Here is a 27,733-nt window from a genome sequence, read left to right on the forward strand (position 1 = left end):
TAAGTTAAAATGATAATATTTAGATAATTTTTACATTTCCTCTCGTCATAATTTTTGTCATCGTGGGAGGAAGATCACAAGGTATTTGTTATAATTTATTATGCAATGTCTTTTCAGATCATTTTGATTTTTTTAGATTGTGTGTAATGATGAAATTATTGTCCGTTTAACTGTCAAATTCAATAGGATACTAAGTGAATACATTTCTAGATACATATATCATACAATGTATAAATTTAAATCATGTTTTAGATATTTTTTTTTGCAAAATCACCCTGATATTAATTTTGTAAATCCAATTTCCACTTTAAATTAGCTTAAACTCGTTTAATAATTGAATAAAAGAAGCGGAATAGTTTAGAAATTATAATTTTTTTGTAAATTACAAAATTTATGTTTATGTAACTAAATTGGTTAGGTTAGGTAATTTGTCCCTCTGTATTAATAAAAATTTACAGTTTCTGAAAAATAACTCAACGAGGGGTTTTTATTTATTTAAATTAATGTCGTTTTTGTTATGACAGTTGAAATGACATAATTTACCTCATAATTCAAAGGTCGTCTGACGATCATTTCTATAATTTGTGATATTTTTGTTAATTGACTTTTGTTATAATATTTCAAATATTGAAAAAAAAAAAGAATTCATGATATTAGCAACATTTGTGGGATTTCTATATTTTGATTAATAAATAATAATTTATTATTTTGAAGCAGCAAAATGGTTGATAATATCATGAAAGACCAAACATAATCTGCAGGAATGAAAAATTATGAAATAGTTATACTGAATAGTCTTAAGAAATTACCAGGCTGTAAACTATATACAAATATACCGAAAAATCGTTTTAATATTTTAGTAAATCGTGTAATCTTGAAAAATGCTTCAACTATGTACAGGGTATACCAAAATAAATTGAATCGACATAGTATATCAGTTCAGTTGTCTATGGCTTCATGTTATACGGGAACTGCATCCTTATTTTATTTTTTGTAAAGGGATTATTTTGTTTATTGTATTGTTTCTATGTATTTCAATCATTATTTCAAATTACTTTGGTTATTTTTTCTTGTTGCTTTATCCAAAAACGTCTAATACCTGATAATTCAGTTATTTGAAATAATTTTTTTCTAATATGAAACTCAGTTATATAATTGCCGAGACTGTTGCATTAGGCGCCAATTTCTTATCACTCCTTATCGTTTTGTTACATTTACAAATTATTAGAAAGTGTCATGTGTTAATCAGGCAAATTCTGGTAATTTTTTCTTTAAAAAAAATATTGTAAATGTGTCGAAAGTTTTTAAAAAAATGAATCAAACTGAAACTTTTCATGGTACTATAATAGTTTCATGCGAGTACTGAGTACTATAATGAAAAAATAGGTACACGAGGGAATATTTTTTACTCTTGCAGCTATAATTAATAATTAGATTCTTTAGTTTTTTCTATTTGGAATACACTCGCTAAGACCCATTAATTAGTTCGAAAGGATCATTTCGTTGGATTACTGGTTGTACCACGAGGTTGGATGTCAGTCTGTTTGGATAATATTTTAATCTATTTTTATTTCTTACGGATAAGTTTATTTATTTCCGTTTTGACCGGTTCCACTTGAAGAACGCAGGCTATAACAAACCATGGAGCATCTATAACAATTCTTAGCACTTTCAGTTAGAATCGATCCAAAATTTCAATACTAGAATTGCCTGTTGATCCCCACAGTGGGATACCGTAGGTCCAAATGGATGTGAGGATTGCCTTGTAAATCAGTACCTTATTTTTTATAGATAATTGAGATTTTATACCTGGGAAAAATATAAAAAATTTATTGATGTATAGTACTGTTTTAAATAATTTGAGGATCTTATACGAGAAAAGATATTTCCAATAGAGTTGTATTGAAATTTATCTAAAAATGCAATAAAAACATGGTGCTTCAAATGAAAATAAAACAAATTGGAGTACAATTCTGGTATGGTATAACTAGAATTCATATAAAATTGAAAACATTTTAACCGTATCCGGCTTCTTGGAAAACTCATTTTTACATATTTTCAAAAAAAATATTACCTATACACCTGTCTACTCAAATTATCGTAGCATACCCTGTATATATAGCTGTACCTATAAAATTATTTTCTCATGTATACTTTTTACATCACACAACAACCTCAATAAATTAGATTATGTGAATTGATATACATTATTTCATTTTCAGTTAAATTGAAATAAGGACGGTCTATTATTTCAACGGGTACAGCTTTAGCTTAGTAAAATTGAAAGAGGAAATGCATAAAATGCGCTTGTGTGCAATAAAATGAAATTTTATGACGATTAAAAGGAATTAAAATGGAAATATATTTATATAAAAAGTTAATCTTGTCATTTCAAAAATGATTTAACCAAATGTTTAAAGTACATTCTTAATAGCGTTAAATACAAAACGATAATTATACATTTCAAGTTTAATAAATTACGACAGCAGTTATTCCAGTTTTAGTGGAAAGCTGGGATGGTAAATTCTGTTCAAGAAAAGTCTTACTTCGACAAGATTCTGTTAGTGTATTCAATTACTAACTGTATATCTATTGAATTATGGCCTTATAGGTAATTAAATATTTCTTATTACCCTGTATAAAAATGACATTATATATAATTGTCATATCAAAAATGTATTTGTACTTTTCTTGAACTGATTTGCCACCTATGCAAAGTGGTAGGCGAAATGTCATCTATTTTTAATCATACTGTGTGTGGTTGGTATATCAATGTTATGAGTTGATATAAATATATTTTATTTATGTGTGCATTTGTTTGAAAATGCAACAAAAACTAAACAAAATAAATCATTTTGTGAATTAAATTCTCTTAGTCATTTATTTATTTAAGCTTACTTGAATATATTTAAACTTATTTATGGAAAGAAAAACTTGAACGAAAATTAATATTTCAAGTCCTTTTTTATATTATTGAGAAAATAGCAATTTATATAATATTTTTGTTATAATTTATTTATACGATTACTATTTTAGTACCCGGTATATGTACATCTATCTATTTTCATAACAACCCTGGGTTGGTCTTGGTCAACGTCACAATGGGTCTCCATTACGATTTCTAATAACTCCTAGTCAACCCTCAAACACAGGTTATCGTATACACCCAAATGATCTATTGCATCTCTGTTTTACTGCAGCACTAGGTTACTCCGTCTTTACAGCAGATCTGTTAGAAAGTTATATATTATTACAGTATATGTAAAGACTACATCTTCTATTTCATACATTCCCTACATCTTCAAGTGTTCATTGAGGCTGAAAGGCCTCGACAAGACTCCTGTCTCCCTGTCTCAATCCCTGTGGATTAGAATTGCAATAGTTTTTTCTCTATTGTCCTGTAGACAGGTTCTACAAAGATTTTATTCGTTCCTACTGTAGCAATCATGTCTACTATTTCATTTCCTTTCACTCCAGGGTGTATCGGAACCCATTGGAGGATAATTTTATTATTTTTGCTTAGCCCATTAACCAGCTGGATTTTATGACGTTGAAGATCAGAGCTACAATGGCTACTTGGGTATCAAACAATAATTCCATTCTAATTTTAACTAGACAAACTTTTCATTTCACATTATTTCTACTAAAAAAATAATTGATGTATTGAGTAAGATTTGTTTCTGGGTCCATACACTCCCATTTCAGTTCTGTCTGCTGTTTTGGAGCCATCCGTATACCATTTAATGGTATTTCTGTTTATTTCATGGTGTTTTGATCCATGTATTTCAAATAACTTTATGATTTATGTGCCCTGCAGTAGTCCCACAACACCTACCTTCTTTGTGACTTAAGTGAGTATGTGAAACCCTAATTAAAATTCTAGTTTTGTCACAAAAAACGGGAAGATTGGATATTTTTCCTACAAAAACTGATCTCGTATCAAATTTTCTTCTCCGCTAAAATAACAACGTTAATCAAATTGACGAATATACCGAGGTATATACCGACCTGATATATCATAAACAGTATAACAACGGACGTAAAATATTAATTTTTTTGTTCGAGAGTTTATTTGAAATATATATATATATATATATATATATATATATATATATATATATATATATATATATATATTTATATATTTATATATATATATATAGAAACAATTCTATTATTATATATAAAATAACTTCTTGGATGTTGCATCTTTGGTGTTGATATTGTCTTACTTTTTATTAGTAAACAAGTAATAAGGGGTGATACATTATGCAACTATTTTTTTTGTTTAACTCCCCAAAGTAGTTTTTCAAAAATGCTTGTAAAATAAATACAGTCATTATTTTATCGAAAACAAAGAAACTAAACGAGATGTAAAATCACGAGTGCATAATTAATAGTGTCTTTAGGTTGAATATAGGGGATGATTCAAAAGTTAACAAAAAATATACATATATGTCATATTTTTGAAACTATTGTGCCATTATCAAACTTCAAATTGTATGATGACTCGACGGAAATGTTTAAAAAAATAATAATGGCTGTATTCATTTTCATTAAAAATAAATATGGGTTCGATAAGTTTGAGACAATTTGAGATAGTGAAATTCGCAACTACTTGACTGTTTTTTGATATAATTTGGTTACGTCTTCAACGGGTAATACCTATAAACCAATTTAAACTAAATTATTCTACAAAATAGAATATATATTTCTTTCCATCGGTTCCATAATTTTTACATGCTTATGAAATCAAGAATTTTATTAGTAAGTTTTGAAAACATTTTTAATCAAACACGTTGATCTATTTCAGTTGTTCTGAGTGAAAATAAATATTAATTAAAGTGATTATGTATCGATCCAATAATGCAGAAGATAAAAGTTTATCTAACTGGGAAATTTCGTTCAACACAACATTTATTTTTATATATATATTTGAATTTTTATTGAATTATTAAAGAATTCAATTGGTAGGTGTACCAAAATATATCAATTCTTTCATTTCAATATCCCAAATTGGATATATATATATATATATATATATATATATATATATATATATATGCTAATTCTTTTTAATAAAAAATATTTATTATCTATTTACATTGAGAAAAAAAAATAACAAATAACAAAAGGTCGATCAAGTTTGTATAAATTTTCAACCTTCCAAATAAAATTTATTATTTTTATATAACTTAGAATAAAATATATCTCAATTTATCACTAGTAATAAATCAGTACATCAATTGATTGCTACCAAAATACAAAAAAATATTGACAGAAATATATTATATATAATATATTATATAATGTTATAGCAAAGGACTGCTGGCAATATACCTCTGCAGCAATTGTTTCCTAGCTATAAACCATAGTAATTGATCGCTGGTAATACATTCCCACAGCAATTGATTGATAGCTATATAACGCTATCGAAATTGAATGCTAACAGTATATATCTAGTAATATATCACCGTAAAAGAATATTGACAAATACGTTATTAGAATTTATTGCTAGAAATTCAGTCTTACAAAAATTTATCGCAACACAAATTAATTGCTAATGATCATCTGTAGCAATATACCACTACAATTAAATATTAATGGATATAATGTTATAATAATTGATTGCTAGCAATTTACTGTTACAAAAATTTATCGCTTATGATATATTGTAACAGAAATTGATTGCTAATGATATATCTCTAGCAATATACCACTAGAATTGGATATTGACAGATATAATGTCATAGCAATTAATTGCTAGCAATTTACTGTTACAAAAATTTATCGCTTGTGATATATTGCAAAAGAAATTTATTGCTAACTATATATTATTAAATTAATTAATTATCGGTGTTATATGTTTACAGATATTATTGAAATAAGCGATTTCATAGTACAATTTGTGCTTTGCATATTTTCAATATAGCTTTTAGTTTATACAAAAATGATCGTATTCTAACATTTGCTTTTTTACATACCAAACGTACTGAACCTATATTATAAATTAAAAAAATTAACAAATTATATGTTTTAATGAAATAATTATGTGTCTTAGTCAGAATTTCGTTACTTAGTCAACATATTTTATTTATTGTGCAAATATGATTGTTCAATGCACTACCGGGTTGATAAATATGAATAGGTGAGTCGAAATGTACTAACAATGGTTTCGAATATTTTTTAAAATGTTTTTCAAAAACTATAAAATTTTTATGTCTTTCCTGTGATATACTATTAGTCCAGGAGCCGGAACACTGAAAGTCCCGTCATAGCAGAATCAAAAAATTTTTATTTAAATAAATAGAACGTAAATATAGGAATAGATTAAGCTCGGTATGCGTGGAACATCGTACATTTTGGAGTAGATGCTAATATAGTTTATGCACTTCAAGATGGTATGCGGAATTTTTCCGCCAGTTTTTGACCGCGCATACCAAGCTATTTTTAAAAATTACATAAAAATTAATAAAATAAAAAAAAGGTTGGAGAAATTTTAGCCCTCATCACACACTTCAAGTGGGTATGCCAGACCCTTCCGGCAAGAAAAAGTGGTTTGCGTGATTTTTTTCTAAAAGTCAATAAAATTTACTGTCGAATACAAAAAAAAATTAATATCCGCGATGACGGTAAAACATTTTTCTATTTTTTTAATAACTTTTTTTTCACATTGTTTCGGCAATAGGAATCCATGCATACCGAGCTTAATCTATTCCTATACTTACGTTCTATTTATTTAAATAAAAATTTTTTGATTCCACTATGGCGGGACTTTCAGTGTTACCGGCTCCCCGCCTATATTGAGAACATAGTGTCGTGGTAAATTTATTGTAAATCCAGAGTGAGTTGAATAAAAGTTTAGTTTTAATAATAGCAGTTATAAATTTATTATATAGAGAGAAATTGGGATACAGTACAAAAATACCTCGATTTTCATTTCATTTCTAAATGAATATTTACTCTAAAAAGTATGCTTATATTGTTTATATTTTGACTCATCTAAGGTTTTTTATTACAAACTTAAATTTAACAAATTGTACTCTCTCGTAAACAAATTTTTACTGTTGTAAATAGTTTTTGTTATTTGATCTGTATTGAAAATCCTTTTTTGCAAATAAAATTTTTATGCAATATCATGCAGATTACCTAGAGGCTGTGTTTTTCCAGACGTTCTATAAGTGGAAGATTATTGGAAATGAAGGTAATTTCAGTAAATCTCAAACAGATTATTGTGATATTATTTATTTTGTTTCTTATTTAAATACTTTTTTCATGTGAATAATACTTGTAAGTTGTGAAAAATTGTTATATACAAAATTTTATTCACATTTTTCATCTTAAAAAGACAGTTTAAATATTAAATTGTCAATATCTTGTTGAATAACAATCAGAATTAGCAATCCTATAAATTGTTTTACTGGCAAGAAGACCTTTTGGTTAATTAGTCATTTTATTAGAGTATTTTTTTCTGTAGACCACATGAATCAGATTCTCAAGTGCTCTCCTTATGTATTTGCAACGAACATCATCACTTATTTGCAGAATCTTCAGACCAAGTAAAAAGAAAACTTATGTATTGCTTATATAAGTCTTGTGCATCAAAGTAAATTTATGTTTTTTTTAGCTCTAGGAATTTTTCTGAACATCCTTTATATATATATATATATATATATATATATATATATATATATATATATATATATATATATATATATATATATATATTGCTATCTGGCAACCCGAATACAAATTTATTTTCAAAAATATTTCTGTAAAAAGAGATCTTGACTATATATTTGTCATGCTGACATAGTTAAAGGATAATAAGTAAATGGGACGTTATTTTCTACTGTGCTTGTGCAGGAAACTGGTTAAATATCAATATTTTCTTCTCCATCTCAATACCGTATAATCTACAAAATGAGTACCGATAACTAAATATTTAAGAGTATAGTTTTTTAATAATTAATATTAAATACTAAAGTAGTTCGTAATCCTTGAACATTCTTAAGTTTCTGCCTTCTTTGGTCTCAAAACTGCTATTGTTTTTTTTTGTAACAATGTTAAATTTTATCCAATCAGTATATATATTCTTTGTGTCTGCAATAGTAACTCTTCTTAATACCTTTTTTTTGGTGCTGTAATTACTTTTACAAAACAGTCATCCGTTCAGAAAAACTACTTCCTACCTTTAAAATTCACCTTTTAAGCACAAATAACTGTCATAATTCACAGATCTAGTGGTGAATTTCATCAAAGAAATTTTAATTTAACTTTACCTTAATGGCTTTTATGATGCTGTGATTACTTTTACAAAACAGACGGTTTACTACAGTCATTCATTAAACAGAACTACTACACTACACAAATAAGTGTCATAATTCACAGATAAAGTGGTGAATTTCATCAAAGAAGTTATAATTTAACTTTTTGGTAAAACCAATCGAAACTTCTCTAGGTAATAGGCTTCCAAACCATTTTCTTCTATAGGTAAATCTTGAAATATAACAAAAATTCTATTTAGGTTTAATGAAACATAATCTATACCTGCAAGGTTTATCCTCTTGTGTTTTCAGTTCATTTTAATTGTTGATTCACATCTTTAAATCATTGAAAATATTTATTTCGGTTAATTAATGTAATTCGATACATTGCCTAACCACTTGAATAAAAATATATCTAGAGCAATTGAATTTTGAAAAGGAACTGAATGGCCCTATCAAAATTTAAATTTCTAGAATAATAGTGAAATTATTGGTGCAATATTGAATCAGATACTTTATATTAATATTCGTTAACAGTCTACAATGAAAGATGTAAATATAATTTTTCGTCTTCCATTTATAGTATCTTCCTGGATAGTTAAATTAACTTATCATTGTTATTTTGTTCTTTGTCTGTGTACGGTAAACTTTCGTATTTTTCTAACCTGCAACATACCAACTTAACCTAAAAAGACAAATTTTACTATTGATTAGATTCAAGTCCCTAATAAACAAAAATTTAATCTCAAAACTTCTCAATAGTTTAAAATATATGTTGCAAGTTGAAAAAATGAAAGTTATGTTTTGCTCTGCGCTAGTCGAAATGTATTTATTTTATTGCGGATTCGATTTCTGGTAATTGATAAGTCATGTTGCACATGTAAACCATTACTACTATTTATACTGATTACATTAATCACATATGTAACGTGCGAACAGTCAGACTTTCAATAAAATTATCACTTTGTTGAAAGTTTTTCTGTTTACACTATATTTATATATCGGGTGGAAGTATATATTATATCTATAACGATAATAAAAATTTGCAGAACTAGATGTCGCGTTTTATCAATTTTGCCAATACCATAATTCGATACCATATACAATACATGTATATAAAGATATAGTTGAAAATAATGACAAAATAATATCTTATTCTATCAGTAATACCGAATTTATAACACAGATTAACTAAAAGATTAATTTTTACCCGACTGCCAGGAAGGGTTATGTTTTTAACGCGTATCTTGTATGTATATATGTCATTTTCTTTTTTACCTTGCATCTCCAGAACCGCTAAACGGATTTTCACATTTGAGGTATCGGTAGATTCGTTTCATTAGCCCAAGTGTTCTTAGATAGGAGACATCCAAAAAAACCAAAAAATTTTTTTTTACTACCAAGCGTATCGAGTTGGGTATCAAAATGAAGGATTTTAAACACTGATTGTAAATATGTATATAACTTGCAGTTTTAATATTAAATGGAACGATAAAAAATAGCTATTTAAAATAATTCAGACCTGTGGGGATAGATGGCACCACTAGGTTTTTAAAATGCGGTATCGTTGTGACTTCTTGTTATCTAAGACTAATATATTTACCACGAGGACGGACCTACGTTGTTACTATAATTATAATTGTCTTGTGCGATTTAAATATCTTCATTATTGTGAGTTGCCCCAAAATATGAGGCAAGCTGGAGATACAACTTTTGTGGACATATTAAACAGTCTTCGCGTTAGAGAACTTACAATGCAGCAGTTATCTATCATAGAAAACCGCAGAGTACCGTTGATAGGGCCATTTGACGATGGAGAAGCTGTCAGAATTTTCCCAACAACTAGACTGGTTGATGCATATAATGCGACTATGACAGAAAAGTTAGAAAAGCTCACAAAAGTATACACCGTTAGTGCTATAGACATCTCATTGGATCCTAAAACATATTCCACGAGAGGAATACTTACCTGAAGATCCCAATAAAACAGGTGGTATACCAAACTAACTCAAATTAGGTGTAGGCTCTCGAGCCATGCTAAGACGGAACATCAATGTTAACCATGGGCTGGTTAACGGTGCCAAGGGTGTTATCCGACGAATAGATTGACCAGCACTACGCAGAGAGCAGTTGGAGCCGGGAGAACTGCCACAAGCAGTATTTGTGGAGTTCGATGACCCAAATATAACAGGGAACCGACCTGGTATTGGAGTCCAGATAGAGCCTTGTGCTACAGAATTTGATGCTTTACGTGGTAAAGGCAAGATCTAGCGACGAATGCTTCCCTTAATTTTATGCTGGGCAGTGACGGTGTATAAATTACAGGGCACAACTTTAGACCGAGCAGTTGTAGATTTAAGTAGAAACTTATTAGCAAAAGGTCAAGCTTACGTTGCTTTGAGCTGAGTGAAGACTCTCTCCGGACTTGCTATTAGTTCTCTTGACCCTAACAAATTGCTTAATCAACCACATGACATAAACTCATTCAAGGAATTAATCCGGTTACGTAATCTTAACTAAAAAGACATAAATAAAATAATAAAAAAAAACAAAAAACCCGCCTGCATGGATAACTACAATTAAAAATCAACTGAAAAGACTGAAACAAGATGAAAATTCAATGATAAAATATTTTTAAAAAATAATGATTAGGTATTTAAAATCAGAAACATAAATTGAAACAGTACCAAATCAATGTACCTGCATATTGTACACTTAGAAATATTCACTTTTTTGCAACATTATAAACAGAATTGCAGTCGGAGGCATGAAATTGAATGCTATGATAAATTATTATCTCTTTGTGCATTTGTCCATTATTTAAAATTGATCATACTTTAAAATATACTTCAGTAAACTAAACTTGAATTGCATATATTTGTAGGATTTTCTTAATTTTTCATAATGTTCTTTCTCATATCTTGATTTGTCCAGTGTCCAGCCTCCAAACAGAGCAAGACTTTTCTAAAAATAATAATACGAGTGTATTTGAAAAAGTTTGTGTATACGTTGCCCACTATTTTACACTTATAGTAAAAAAACCTTTTAAATTCTTATTTTGCTGTCGATAGTTATTTTATTATCATAAAACTCTCCTATAGGGAATAAATTAAAGATGCCATTTGGTGCCAAATATATTTTATACCATAAAATATAATTAGCCATTTTGACGTCTTAAAGAAACCTTTACTACGGAATGTGTTGAATCAGCTCCCAACAGGCAGATGGCAGTAATGAATGTAATTAAATTCATTGTAGCGAAAAGTTTCCAAAATCTTTCACTTCCTACTAGTCGCATTGCAGTGGTACAAAAATCTGTGATTTTTAATATAAAATATAGTTTTTAAATGTCAGCGTGAAAGAAAGGTAATTTATTTAGTGTATTGTCATGCAAAGCAGTGATAAAGAAGAATCTGTTCCCGATAACTTTTCACCTAACCTCAATGAATTGCCCCAAGAAGACGAGGAGAGGCTTGAGAAGCTGTTCAATACCCTCGACAAAAATGGGAATGGGAGAATTGATATCCACGATCTTTGTCATGCCCTTCAGAAGCACGGGGTGCATCATGGATATGCAGAGGTAAGATAAATTTCAAGAACTAGGTCAAGTTAAGGCTAAACTAATTTAGCAAAGTCCGTGAGGCCTCGTGATAGGTACATTTCCTTGCAAATATTCCAATGTATAATATTCAGACACTTTGTAGAAAGTGGTACGTAATTATGACTAATAAACGTGGCATTTATTTCTACTAATTTTCGCAGTATCACACCATTAATGTAAGGAATTCTAGGAAGCGAGAGTTTATTTATTCTTTGCAATGATCATTCCTAAATTAAATAAATGTTTTTAACAGCGTTCAAAATATTATTTGTTTTTAAATTAACTACTGTCATCCAACTTTTTTTAACAATGTGTATTTGTATTAATTATTCTCATTAACTAACAATGATGAAAAATATTGTTATATTTCTGTTAATTGATATTATTAGTATTCCATGACAAAACTACTGTTGATAATTTATTTTTTAATTTGTAAATAAGTATTATTGGATTATTGATAACTTTCTAACTTTCTTTTTTGTCCATATATTAAGGAGATTTTGGTAACCATTAAATAATTTGAGGATTTCAATGTATTTAAATTATTTTGGTTCTATGGAGTTAATTTACATTTTCAGTTTAATGAAGAGATAAAAAATCAGTGGAATTGTGATATCCCAAGCCACTATTGAATTTTCATTATTATTTAATAACAATTTTGGAGGAAACCTTTCAATATCAGTGATAAGATTTAATTCATATTTAAGTTCAAGTGCTCTTATCTGGTATAATGAAGGTGATCTTTACATCATATATTTTTTCACTATACTATTAGATATATTTATTTACATCACTTAGTAAAGCTGCAAAGATTTAGCAAATGCAATACTAAATAGGGCTATTAATATTTTACAAACATTGCAAATTTTAATGAATTATCATTCACAATCTCATACTCTAAAATACAACATATTTAAAATATTTGTTTTCATTATTTTTACTTCTTAATGCTTGGTTTTTCATAATCCTCCTTTGATTACCCACAATAGGAAAGCATTCAAATGATCACCTAATTAAATATGCTTTTAAAAGACTTAACAATCGTTATATTCAATTCCAATCATATATATATTTCAAAATATTATGAAAAATTCATATTTTTTCATATCATTGGTAAATTTACAATCTACTTACTTTAGTAATTGAGTGATTGATATTAGTTTAAAAGTTTGAACTCTGATCATTTGATTTCTAACATTCACACATCTTTATGAACTAGTTCTGATGATGTTTAATTAGTGAGAAACTAGTGAGTGTCTGTATTTAGCAGTCACATCTCATAGCTCTATCTCGTAAGTCCACACCAGATTTACTAAAGTTTGTTAGAAAAATATATCAACTTTTTGCTAATTTGCCAACTTTTATGTCTAATTATTATATATATATATATATATATATATATATATATATATATATATATATAAAATAACACTCGCACTTGAAGTGTTTTAGGATGCTGAAACAGTAATACAAATGCCATAGATTGATTGCCTGGGTTTTGTTTGTGAGATTATATTGCTTACAATTTCGCTTTTTTCTTCTTTAACTTGTAGGTTTATTTCAAATTATTCAATTAAGCTATATTTTAGATTAAATTTTAAAAAATATACAGTTTAATTATATTATTTACTACAAACATCCTTTTTAATATGTGTGATGTGGCTTCTTCCGCTATTAATATGCTCCCAATAGTATGTCTTTATAATGAGAAATATACTCTTAAACTTATTGTCCATAAATAACTATCGATTGTAGTTAAATGGGCACCTTGTTGATTAAAATTTTTGATAGAGTTCGTTGTTGATGGAATTGTTTGTTTCAGAAATTTCTTGAAAATACCAAAAGCAGCAGTGGGGAACTCTCATTGGCTGATTTTATTTATTATGTTCGAGAGCATGAAAAAAATTTGAGGTTGCATTTTTCAAATTTAGATAAAAACAGGGATGGTGAGTTTTTCTCAAATTATAATTATAAAAATAATATAGTGGAGATTTGGAAAAAGACGCCGATAGAAATTCATTATAGTTACTTCTAGTTCAAATTGTGCATTTACACGACATTAAAAGTGTGTTTCATATTTTATGGTAGTTTTTGGCTTTATTTTGTTATAATTTTAGTTAACTAATTTGAGAACAGAGTTGAACCAACTTTTTTAACAAATTGGAAAGATACAAATATAAAGGGGTTAAGAAGTTATATTATTCAGTTTTGGTGAATCACTTCTCTCATTTCTAATTCACAATAAACCTTAATTGATGATGTAAAGAGATAAACTATATAAATAACTTCAAATCTTGCTTTACTTCAACACGTTTGTGTATCAGCACTTGTTGGGAATCAATATAACAGCTTTTTTTTCTATTATTGGTTTGTTTACTAGTTTACTATAGGATTTTTGTTGATAATCTAATAATGTGGATAACTTTTATAGAAATTATAAGGATTCATAATAAATTTTAAACCAAATATGATGGTAAATGATAAAAACAGTTTATTTGGCCCCCTAGAATACTCTTGGATAAAAGTAAATCTTATTTTCATATTTTTAGTTCGATTTTTATTTTGTTCAAGCAGAATTTTATTTCATTTTATTTAGTCGTCTCCAAACTTTTGAGTGCCATTGATTTAATTAGCATTTACCATTTAAGTCTCCCAAGGAAAAGATGTCAATGTACATATCAATTTTGACAAACTATAAAGTCCATTTGGCAACAATTTATTTTTTAAAAGATGAAATTTAGTTATTCAAACAGTCTTATAACTTCTCTTCAAACCTGTTACTGCTAGATATTTCCCCAGTTCTTCAACATAATTTAAGCGTTTTGAACATGCGGTATATTATGGAGTGATTACCATTTCGAAAGTTTCTTTTCCATCAGAATACTGATTGCAAAAAAGTTTGCCTCCTTACTTTCACTAGAAAACCTAATTAACAAACCATATTTTAACTCATTCATCACATGTGTCTCGAAAAAATCTGGAAAATTGAATTTATTCTTTGAAAATGATCCTTCATTACATGTAATAAACACTCCTAGAAGGTGACAGTACCCTGAATGTTTGTTGTATCAGCTCTAAAGTTTCAGAGGAATTCTAAGATGTTAATATTAAAAAATTTCTGATCATATAATTTTTTATTTTTCATTTGGAAATCAATCTCTATTGAATGATAAGTAAATGGTATGATGTGGGTGACAGGTACTGTTCATGAACGGTTCTCCGCAATGTCTTTTTAGTCTTCTTCCTTGCAGTTAGAGATTGAACAGAGTGTTGGTTAATATTGCCAGGATTCTAGGAGTTTTAGATGGTTTCGAAGATTTTTTGATGCTTGAGCTGGATTTTGGTTGATGGTATATCAACTATGAATAGTAGATGTTGATCATATAAATGATACATGATGTATTTTTATTTAATTTTTCTAGGAAAAATTGATTTAGCAGAGCTCATCAAAGCGTTTAGTGATTTAGGTATACCCTTAGAAAGGGGGGAGGCAAGGAATCTGTTGCAGAGGTAAGTCAAAATTTAATGTAACGATTCTCCTTTTCTTTGTTCTTAACAATCTATTCAACTTTTTCTGCTACATTTGTTCTTTGAGTTCACATTCTTTTGCTGTTAAATTTTGGTTTTCTATACTGTGATGATTTTTGTCTTATTCATTGATTTATATTAATTAAGAAGTTTAAAAAAGTTAGGGAGAAAATAGACATTTTATGTTATAACCTCTTATCAAATTAACGGATTTCCTTCCTAGATTAATAATTTTATTTATTGTTTGAGAAAACTTTTAATTTTCGTTCGAACCTATTGAGAGGTGAGTTTTTAAATAAATTGTAACCAATTTCATTAAAATATGATTCTAGTAACTTTCTTAACAAAAAATTAATCTTGAGTGTCAACATTGATAACATCTGATGAACTCTTATGATTAGTAATGTGTCTATTATTGATGATTTCCATGGTTTTACTTATCTAATAATAAAATCCCCATGCAGTGAATTGCTGACTAGATTATATCGGGTGAATTAACTTTAAAACAATAACCTTCAATTATAACGAAAGCATGTATATGTCGTAAATAACTTTTAGAAACTATTGGTAATATTTTTCGGAAAATTTATATACGGGGGCTTTCTGTTTCAATTGTCTACTACTTTTTTTATGAAACATTCTGTTTTATTGAACTTCGAATCTGTGATGTGATATTCCATATAATTTTATTTAAAAAAGGTTCCACTTTTCAGTTGTAGTATCTTCTTTGTACAAATTGAAAAAAGCTCTAGTTAATTCTACTCTAAAAATTTAGGAATTATACTCATAGATATCAAAATTAAATAGTTTTTTGTTGTAGTATATAGATATATGAATTATCAATAGGCTTTTTTGGTATAATCGATAATAAACAAATGTTGAATTATTAATAAATAATATTTGCTAATAATTTGACATCAAAGCTGTTATCAAGTATCATTTGAAATTTAGTTATGAAGATTACTTCAACACGAGGAATTGAAATAACCTTCTTTTACCCATATAGATCACTCATGACAACCTGACGTAGCTCAGTAACAATTGCAGTTTGTTAAAAAAACAAAAAAGTTAATATGTCACAGATATTATGGTATCACCATAATATGACATTGAAGCATTTATTGTGTCTCATGTAATTATGAAGATTACTTCAATGAGGGGAATCAAAGTAACCTTCGTTACATGATACTCGAAGAGACCACTCAAGAGCAGCTTAACAACCATTGTAGTTTGTTAAACCAAAACCAAAAAAAAATTTAACATCAATAGGAGATATACACAGTTTTTTATTATGTATTACTCATAATGGTATTCCCTATTGATAACAAATTATTAATTTTTTTGTGTTTTCTCCTTTCTCTATCTTAAGAGCCACAATAATATATTATTCATAGGAAATATTTTGAGGTTAATTTCATATTTTTTCATAGAATGGATCAGGATGGTAGTCTCAATATTAGTTACGATGAATGGAGAGATTTTTTGCTATTGGCACCTAGTAGCAATATCAGGGATCTTATTACATATTGGAGGCATTCAACGGTAAGTTTTTATTCTTAATTTATGTTAACCAGACCTACTTATTAAAAATTTTTCTCTTTCTTTATAGTTTTACTGGATATTCTAGTATAAATTCCATCTGTAGTTCAGTCTTATATTAGTTAAAAAAAATTGAAAAAACTACGATGTGTTATGAAAAAATACTTTAAAAGAATTTTTATAGCAGCACTGCCTTCATTTTTACAAGTATCTCTATAACTCTCTTGTGTTGAGACAAGTTTGAACCAGTACTGGCTTGTCAGTATAGTACTATAGCTGTTTTAGTAAAATTGGTGTTGCAGTATCTGTTGGGAAACTTGAATAACAAATTAAGTTTCGTTTTGTATGCTGAAGAAGCTCACAACATGTTAAAATCTGTCTATAAAATATGAAAAAAGTAGACAAAGTCGTGCAAATAACTGATTGAGGTACTGGAATTTTTGCGATACCATATACGAAGAGTGAGACCTAAAAAATGGGTCAACAGCATTCTTATTAATCATGACAACACCTCAAGTCACTTTTGATTTCTAAGTTTTTTGCCTCTAAAAGTCATGTATGCCCACGTCTGTCTTAGTCACCAGATTTAGTATTTTTGGTTATATAGGAAAATGGGTTGAAAGGCAAACCTCTTGAGATAATATCTTCATTAAGAAGAGACGAAAACATAGTTCCAGAATTCCGGAGCAGTACTTGGCAATTTTATTTCGTTATTAACCGTATTTTTTATCACACTGTGTATATTAAAGAACGAATATGTTTTTGATCAAATAATTAGTCTTTTTACGATGTCCTGCATGAAATATTGCGATGAAAACCTTACTTTATATACAGTACCAATCATTTTGTTGTAATAAAATAAATAATTTTGAAAATACATTTTTTTACTCGACTGAATGCGATCCTGATAATTTCAAATTCGACATTCACCAAATACTGTTTGACGTCACTGAACGAGAATAATGGTGCCTACAGTATCAGTTATTTTGTTATAGTCTAGTAAAAAATTTTGAAAATACATTTTCTTCACTCGACTGAAAACTGTCCTGACAATTTCAAATTCGACATTCGCCAAATACTGTTTGACGTCACTGAACAAGAATAATGGTGCCTACAGTACCGGTTATTTTGTTATAGTCTAGTAAAAAATTTTGAAAATACATTTTCTTTACTCGACTGAAAACGGTCCTGACAATTTCAAATTCGACATTCACCAAATACTGTTTGACGTCACTGAACAAGAATAATGGTGCCTACAGTACCGGTTATTTTGTTATAGTATAGTAAAAAAGTTTGAAAATACATTTTCTTCACTCGACTGAAAACGGTCCTATCAATTTCAAATTCGACATTCGCCAAATACTGTTTGACGTCACTGAACAAGAATAATGGTGCCTACAGTACCGGTTATTTTGTTATAGTCTAGTAAAAAATTTTGAAAATACATTTTCTTCACTCGACTGAAAACGGTCCTGTCAATTTCAAATTCGACATTCGCCAAATACTGTTTGACGTCACTGAACGAGAATAATGGTGCCTACAGAACCGATTATTTTGTTATAGTCTAGTAAAAAATTTTGAAAATACATTTTCTTTACTCGACTGAAAACGGTCCTGACAATTTCAAATTCGACATTCACCAAATACTGTTTGACGTCACTGAACGAGAATAATGGTGCCTACAGAACCGATTATTTTGTTATAGTCTGGTAAAAAAATTTGAAAATAAATTTTCTTCACTCGACTGAAAACGGTCCTGACAATTTCAAATTCGACATTCGCCAAATACTGTTTGACGTCACTGAACAAGAATAATGGTGCCTACAGTACCGGTTATTTTGTTATAGTCTAGTAAAAAATTTTGAAAATACATTTTCTTTACTCGATTGAAAACGGTCCTGACAATTTCAAATTCGACATTCACCAAATACTGTTTGACGTCACTGAACGAGAATAATGGTGCCTACAGAACCGATTATTTTGTTATAGTCTGGTAAAAAAATTTTCTTTACTATACTGAATACGGTCCTGACAATGTCAAATTCGACACTTTCCAAACACTGTTTGACGTCACTGAATAATAATGCAAAAATAAAACCGTTAATTGCGTACTATTCTAGTAAACAATAAATATTTTCGATATTGCTAAACATCGATTACATCAATAGGTATTTAGTGTGATTTCATAAACGTATGTAAAAGATTTATCTGTTATTATGTGCAAAGTACATCGATTGTAGTTTTTGTAAATGATTATATTTATGGTGAAAATGATTAGTTATTAATAACTCTAATTACAAACAAATTTTCGTCACATGATCTATTTCAAGAAATTTATAATTAATTCAATAAAAAAAAGTAGTGAACGAACCAATTACGAAAGCGTAAAACAATTTTAAATATGTTCACATTAAAATAAATAATTCAGCCTATATTCTAATCTATTTTTATGAATGAGAGAGTAATAAAATGGCGAAGTATTCATAATCTATCACTTCTTTAAATAGACAGTTGAAATATTTTTTATTAAGTTATGTTTCGAGTATGAAATAACATTAAATATACTGAATATATTATATTTTCACCTAATTAATCTGCTAATAACTTCCAAACAGCTGAAGGTAAAAATGTTTTATACAATGTTTCATTTTTCCACAAGGTATGAAGAAAACTGGGTGTTATAGGTATAAATGCCGATTAACGCAGTTAAGTTTATGAATAGGGTCGATAGAAGTCAAGTTTATGTATCGGAGTTTAGGGTTTAAACTTGGATTTTTAACCAACCTTACGTTGGTTAAGTAGAGCTACTTCTCTCAAATCAGATTCAGAAGATGAACTGTTCTAAACCAATATTTACAATCGATCATATCACCACAATTTCTCATTTTTTCTTGAAACTTCTCTTTTTATTTTTGCCCATACCAGTTCAATCGTATTTAATTAGCAATGGTACGATGGATATGTAAACATCGTCATTCAACGATTTTCTACAATTTCATATTTTTTTAATTTCTCTTTATGAAAGGACTTCTTTTGTCGCAGAACTTAATATTCTTTGAATTCAGCCAGTTCTGTAAATCTTTTCTTAAACACTTGGTTTTGGACAATTTTTCTAAAAGTATCCAGTGATAACTTGCTTTATTCCTTAAAAATATCTGCTTTCATGTCCTCACAGTAATCACTAGAACGAATAGATTCGAAAGTCAATAAACCACCCCTAACAAAACCGTTTGAACTTCCGATATTTACTATTATCAGTCTGCGCCCCTTTCTTGTTAGTGGATTTAAACCATTAGATCAATTTTTTGAAAAAGTTTATGTTCAATAGTTTCGTCTTGCAAAAAATTGATCCATGCTTTATAATATAAATAAAATATATTTCTTCCTTGGTGTCTTATTTTATTCTTAGTCTTTAAGTAATTTATTCTCCATACTACAATGTCGCTTCTTTCTATTAAAGACTTTCTGAAATGCTTTTTCCAGCGAAAATCTTTTTCTTATAGAAGTTTCCAAAGTGTGGCTCAACTCAATTCAGGGTGTAATCGTTATCATCTCGAACCGTGTCAAGAACTTTGTCTACTGTCGGAAATTCGTTTTTAAAGAAGAACGCGTGTACTTTCCTTCGAAGTCTTTTTTTTAAACGACTTTCTATATGGAATTTTGGTTTTCCTAGAGCTTTAGTGCTGTTTGAAACTCGCCACATTTCTCTTCTTTCTTAAAATCGTAGATTTCCCAACTCCAAACGTACTATTAACTAATTCGACTATGTTATCTACACTTTTACATAAATGTTTGTCTCTAAATGATTTAAAACAATTGTCTATCATATTTTTTTTTAATTAACTATTAGAGGACCGCATTATCGCCGTTTACGCGGCCCTGAAATGAAAATTTTAGGGAATATTTACATTATTCTAGAATAATATTTAAATATTTGTATACCAAGGACTGAAAGTGTTACGTTGTTGAACGAGTCCGAAAGAGGAGTCCAACAAAGTAGATCCACATAAGATCCAAAACTTTCTCAATAACACTGATGAACAATATAATGTACTTAATGATATTTGCAATGTCAGAATTAATTTTTTTCTTTTTCATCATCATTCATTGTTATTCATAAATTTAGACAAAACTTCGAATAAAACAAATAATTTAAGAAAATTAAAAATTTAAGGTTATGCAAAATCATTGAAGTGAAACTGTCAACATTGAAGTGGCTAGAGTCAAAGTTGTCTACTCTCGTACATAAAAATGGACCATAAAGAATACTGGTTTGAAGATACCATTTTTTCTTTGTGTTTTTTTCTAATTTTAACTTTCAAAAATAATAAATTAGATAAATAAAAAATAACATCGTATGAAGAAACGAGTGTTTACTTTCCGTGCTGTATATTAACACAAAAACATTTATTGAAAATATCTAATTTTGCAAGCTCGTGTCGTGAAAACTCAAAAATTTAAACAACAAAAACCAAATTTACGTTAGCAACATGGTATCAGTAATATTATTTTTGATAAAAATATTATCAACATTCGGTAGCCAAATGTTTTTTTTTTAATATTTTTAACAATAACCTCGATTTTGTCTTTTGAACTGTTTGTAATTATAAATAGACGTCGATTTTAGTTTTTGTAATACGGGTGATAAGTACTTTGAACAAAACCAAAAACAATACACTATGAAAATTTTCATTGCGAGGTAATTCCTTAACTACTAAACAAGAATCGATAATTTCCGTTTACCTTTGATAAATGAAATGCAAAAACAACAGAGATCGATTATATAAAACGAATTTCCGTATTTAAGAACTGATTGACGTTAGCCCTAAGAAATATTTTGCCAATTTCTTTTTGCTGGAGAGAATTGAAGGAGTAGTAATCCATGTAAATATATAGTCTAAACCTTGAACCCATCAATAAAAAATAGTCTATTAATCGAACATATGCGAATGTAAAAAAAAACTTTTTTAAAAACCCACACGTATCCTATTGACTGCGTCAGTTATCTCTCCTAATACCACATTTACATGACTTCTAGGGCTTATACATTTAAAATCTTCAACCACCTACAACTAACTAGAATTTCGTCTCTTGTCGCTGATTGTTCCAGGCCATAAATATTTTGACAATTGTCTATAAATTTATTAAAAATTAATAAAATTGCGACTACGTAGTCTTCTTGCTTGCGGGTAACTTCTTGTATCAGGATTGTCATACCTCAAAGCTGATAAAAGAACGGAAAATCATTTTTGATTCATCATTGCTTGAAATATATCACGCCCGAGCAATCTGTCTCAAAAAGAGATGGTTTATTTCCATAATTTGATTTGATAACGTTCGTAAGAATCAATGAATGGCCCTAGAAAAGCTTCCAGTTCTACCATGTAATATTCTTTTTTTATTAAAATATCATGTTTCCTAGTGCGATATGGGACGAACTTCCTTTCGGCACCATCTAAGCTTGCTTCTACCTTACACGTATTTAGCAGGTTTCTCTCTAACTGTGCTAACAGTGTTGTCTTCCTATTACAAAATTTTTGATGTCCTGTTTCCACTAGCAGTATCCTCTTTCTCGTTTTCTAAATTTCACAAGCACTGTCATGTTCGAATTGCAAATACTCATCTTCTAGAATTTCGTCTTATCGTTTAAGTCATCTTTGACTTTATCAAACCCCACTGTATTGTTAGTATGTGTTTATATTTGGATATCAAACAAAATGTTGGTATTAATCAATAATGTTTTTATTTTATTAGTTGGTATCACTGTTAAAAAGTGTGAAGTATTTCATGTTATGTTAATAAAAAGTCGTGTCAGTATTTTTGCTGATAACCTGAGAGGAAACCGTTTTATTCCACTAAAATATTAAATTATTTTAATATGTATCGCAGTTTCTTCCTTCAAAATTTTAATTACCATTACACACCCTTCTGATGGTCCATCCATTATTTATAATATAACACTATCAAAGGTTTCCATTGTATATATCTAAATACCTTGAGAAATTTGAAATGGGGGTATAAGGAAGCTCCCCAATCACCTATATGGCATGACCGTGTCTTAAAGTCGAAACCCACAAGCAACACGCCACCCCACGCCATGTTTATTTCATTCTATAATTTAACACATAAAATTTTCAATTGCTTTGAGTACGTTATGAAAAGCATTATTAGTTCGTGCAGTGACCTAGAGTTTTTAAAAGAATCCATAGACTGGTATAAAAAGGCAAGAGAGGGGCATTAACGTGTCTTAACACGCGTCGATTACATGTCAGAATTTTGAGTCCTCCCACGTAGCGTATGGTGGGCTGAGTGTATACGTAAACAATTTAATTAAATGAAAAAACATATGCACCACGTGGCGTGGCGTGGCGTGGCGTGCTGCTACTGGGTTTTCGCCTTTAAGCGTGTTCGTTTACAAATAATTTGCTAATTTTCGCATAGCCAAATGCTGCGTTTTCGGTTAGGGGTTAAAACTTATGAAAATAAAGTTTGTTTTTTAAAAAAATAGTTTAAAATACAGATAATATAAAGAGAAAATATTCTGGACAAAAGCTAAGACCAGACAAGACTGAATATACAATGAATTTTTGAGTAAATATACTATAAAAGTATGAAGATATCACTATATTTCCTATTACTGGAGTTGTCATGAAAGGGCGGCCTCGTAACTTCCGAGTTCGTTATCGCTACGTGATTCTTTTATCAATAAAAATAATTTAGACGCTTAATACTCACGAATATAAACAGTATTTCTATAATCTACATGTGAATTACATTAATAATAACCGTTAACAATATTTACACGTAATTTAGATGTTGATCACATTTTTTGTTAATTATGACTCGTATGATTGTGTTCATAAAAGAATTTCTAAATTAGTTTCTTCGTTTTTCATGTTTTATTTTTGTCTCTTAAAACTTAAACATAAAACCTTTCAAGAAATTTCAACTCATTCATATCATTATTTTCGAAAAAATTTATGCGAAAACTTTTTTTTAATCCCCGACTCCTAAATCTATCTATGCCACTAGATTGCGTAATCGAGTGTCAAAAGGCCGTTCATACAAGATAGGTTAAGTTAAATAAACCGATATACATTATATTGTCAATAAAATTTTAGTAATCAAATATCTCTTATATAAATTGCAAGTCACAATGTTCTATTTGACTCCTCGAATCCCCCCTGCTCTCGTCGGTTATCGCCAGATAAAACTGAACTTATAAAACAGACAGCTGCATATTATTTGTCAGTAGTGTGTCTGAGAATTTCAGACGTAGCCGAATCAGTCCCCACTTCAACGAACATATTGTAAATGGCTTCTCGACTCATTACTCCATTCACCGGCGACGCTCGCTATTTGTAATTTTCGCACGTGTGAGTTTTTTTCTAGAATCCGTTACCGTTTTGAAATTTTACGTAACGTAAAAGAAAGTGCGAAAGCGTGTTTCAAGTGAATTGTATCTAGTGTTATCTAAAATGAATTTCGAAGAGGCTACCGGAACCGTTCCCGATATTGTCGAGGATTTCGTTTTAATTTTCAGAGAACTATGCAAGGTAAACTAATTTGAATAAAATCAAGTCTAGTTTTTTCATAATTGAAATAAAAAGTAATTTGAGTTTTTTTTCTTCCATTTTTTTTAATGTATTGTGAATTTGGTTGCTTTACATCTCTTCTTCTTTTCCCGTTCTGTGTTATATTTCTTCTGTTTTATCTTTTCGATCGGTCAACTGTTTTTAATATTAATACTTTGCTGCTATTGAAGTAAAAGATTTTTTCAAACTAAGATATGTTTTAGTATCATAAAAGTTAGTAATTAATAAATATTATAAAAATTTTCAAGTTTGACAGGTTGATTATCAACACAAGGTATCATTACGAGTTTAAATATTTGAGATTATGTATTTAAACACATTATGTTGAGATTGGGGTATTTAGTATTGTTAGGTTAGGAATTTAGTCTACCAATTTCTTACCTTGGCCTAGTTAATTAAAATATGTAGTTAGGTATTCAACAAAATATCTATGATATTGTTCAATCTCGTGGGTGAAATCAATTCTAATTTATGTTGAAATCAAATAGTTGAAATATAATTTCATGAAGGTGACGAGGTATGACTAATAGTAGTTATTATCCTCAATAAATTAATGGTCTGATGTACATTTTAAACAACTTTTTCCATAATTAATACTCAAACGGCTTGCTTTAAATCTTATAAATTGATTATTATTTTTGACTTTTATCTATTATACTATACTAAAATAATTTAATAATGCACATATGAAATGACTAACAATACAAAGTTGTTGCAAACTTTAGTTTATGAATAGTATTTATCACGTTAAAACCTATGTTAGGCAATAAAATAGGAATGCTATTGAGAAGAATAAATGAGATATATATTTAATTATCATGAAATGAGAGTCCTTGATTCGTGCTTGAAATCCAAGTTTTAATGTGAAATTTGGCAGACCCAAATATACAAAAATAAATAAGAAAATTCACGCCTTAGTAATTGCCAAATGGTTAAAATTTTATTTATTATAAAAATTGTTTCTATGTTACAATCGTCTGTTTTTAGATTTGATTATATGCAATTATAAATCCATTTAGTCGATTATCATTTAAATATTACCTTGATAGTAACATTGACTTTGAAATCTTGTAAATATAAATGATTATCGAAAAGTAAAAGTATCTAATACGATGTTTGTTTGATTGAAAGCAAATAACTTAAATAACAATACATTTTCTCTGTTCTTCTAAATTCAACCAAAGATAGGCGTCAAAATAGTTTTTAAGTGGAAATTACACGAAAGAATACAGAGAAAAGTTTGTTTTTAATTAAATGAGTAAATTAAAAGTTTTAACCTGGCAGTTGAAATACCTAATTTTCAACGTGAAATTATGAAAATCGCATTTATTTTCTTAAAAAATACGAAACCAAAAATGAAATATTTATTTTTGCCAGTGTAGAATTCGAGCTTGTTTCTCAGTGTACACTGTAGAAAGATTTCTTACCCAATGCTTGATGTCGTTTTCTGTGCGTGGTTTTTCATACTGACAGCTAAAAAATGTGAGATATACTTCAGCATATAAAGGCTGTCTTCATGAATCTTCCTTCATACATTGGTTTGTTTGTTACATAGATAAATTGGGGTTAAAATCTCTACCATCGACCATTTTACGAACTTACTATTTTTATAGACATCTAATCTGTCGTCTTCCAATTCTCCAATTATTAAAAGCATACAATTCGAACTTTTGCTCATGTATACGAAGTTAGATTGAAAATGCGCATTTCATTACAGGGCATAATGTCAGAATGTCAATAACTTTTAGTACCAGCTCTATAAAACTGGCCGATTTATCAGCCACCGATGCTACGTTGAACAACAGTTTTTCACAAATTCGAATCGAAATTTAAGCTAGCATGGCAGATAAAAATTTGAATTTTCTAGAGAAAATTCTGTTAATTTGAATTTAGTACGGTTTTACAGCAATTAATTAGAAAAGCAAATCGTATTGATGCGGTTCAATCTGCATCGAATGTTAGGTAATAATCCTTTTATTGTAAAGCTAGCATGGCAATTTCTCGAAATCGACAAGGACAAAAAATTGTTTTTTCGGCACCTAATTAGCAACAAAAAACGAAAAATCTTTTCGTGAGTGTTATTATCGATCGGTTTGAAGTTAAAAATAAACACCCTCCTGTAATCTCCTGAGGAACCCCATAATATTTGCATTCCGAATGGTTTTTTTAGACTCCCGTGCTATCTGTAAATTAAAAAAAAAAATCAGTAGATTTTGATTAGCGACAAAAGGACACCGCTTTAATGATTTTTGGAGGTCTGTATCTCGGATATTGAACCAAATTTTAAGGGGTTTTCTGAGAGGCCAAACGTTAAAAACTAAAAATTTGGACCTCTACAATTGAACAAATGGGGATCTTGCGTCACGGGAGCACCACCTCTTTTTGATTGATTTGTTTTTACTGTTACTTATCTAATATATATCATCACATTTTTTAAAAATTCAATTCTATCTTATTAAAAATTGTTTTGCATCTTATATGATCTGCGAAGATAAAAATATATATGTCGTCACACATTTTTGAGATCACATGCCCGATAAATAACATACTTTGATGATCTGCGTAGTTCAGAAATTTTATTAATAATTCAATATAGTTCAGTTGACAGTTATTTTCAAATAAATTTGTTAATTCTATGGCACTCCTTTCTCGTTTAAATAAAAGCGCAACTAAAACCGTTTTTGGTTACATGTTTTCACCGTAGGGAAGATGGCGACCGGTGAACAGAAAGTCTTTTGCGTTTTACAGATTGCGAAGACTGAATCTGTAATTAATATGCAACGTTTCTTCCATATTAAGTAATTCTCCAAGTGAAAATTAACATCTGTAGATTTGAAGATATCGCTTTTGTAAAGAAAATAACACAGAATGACCAAGAATTAATGAAAATAATTTTCAACATCGGAAATAATTATTGAAATAATAGTAATTAACTGTAATATACAGGGTGTTTCAAAAAGAGGTGATTCCGTTTCTAGGATAGATTGAAAACTGAAAAATATTTGGGGTTTCCTCAATAAAAAATGTACGTAACGTCATCCGTATTTAAAAGAAATTATACACATTTTGTACGATTTTGCCGCAACTACTAACAACATTGTATCGAAATTATACAAATATGTTTTGGAAACTGATACATCCAATGAATTTGTTTTTAAGTCTGACTCTCATAGTTACACGGTTTTTACCAAGTAGTATTGAAC

General features: G+C 28.9%; 2 protein-coding genes across 6 annotated transcripts in view; both read left to right on the forward strand.

Moving 5' to 3' along the window:
- LOC130441813 (roquin-1) overlaps window positions 1-2,384 on the forward strand; it is an 11,817-nt gene extending 9,433 nt beyond the window's left edge. For 2 of the 4 annotated variants that reach the window (XR_008909639.1, XR_008909638.1), the window contains 2 exons: window positions 1-81; window positions 2,223-2,384. The exon at window positions 1-81 is cut by the window's left edge and continues 171 nt beyond it. Coding sequence is in view for 2 of the 4 variants with exons in the window: in XM_056775611.1 (XP_056631589.1) it covers window positions 1-3 (3 nt within the window). In the remaining 2 variants the exon portion in view is untranslated. The other 2 variants (XM_056775611.1, XM_056775612.1) reach the window with 1 other exon arrangement.
- A 9,134-nt stretch (window positions 2,385-11,518) lies between these two features.
- LOC130440957 (calcium-binding mitochondrial carrier protein SCaMC-2) overlaps window positions 11,519-27,733 on the forward strand; it is a 29,925-nt gene continuing 13,710 nt past the window's right edge. Inside the window, exons 1-4 of one of the 2 annotated variants that reach the window (XM_056774368.1) lie at window positions 11,519-11,847; window positions 13,691-13,814; window positions 15,291-15,378; window positions 16,827-16,938. In XM_056774368.1, the coding sequence (XP_056630346.1) occupies window positions 11,656-11,847; window positions 13,691-13,814; window positions 15,291-15,378; window positions 16,827-16,938 (516 nt within the window). In that variant the 5' untranslated portion in view covers window positions 11,519-11,655. Of the gene's footprint in view, window positions 11,848-13,690; window positions 13,815-15,290; window positions 15,379-16,826; window positions 16,939-24,145; window positions 24,492-27,733 lie in introns of those variants that run through there. The other variant, XM_056774369.1, reaches the window with a different exon arrangement.

The sequence above is a fragment of the Diorhabda sublineata genome, chromosome 3 (genome assembly GCF_026230105.1).
Source record: "Diorhabda sublineata isolate icDioSubl1.1 chromosome 3, icDioSubl1.1, whole genome shotgun sequence".
NCBI classification, from domain to species: domain Eukaryota; kingdom Metazoa; phylum Arthropoda; class Insecta; order Coleoptera; family Chrysomelidae; genus Diorhabda; species Diorhabda sublineata.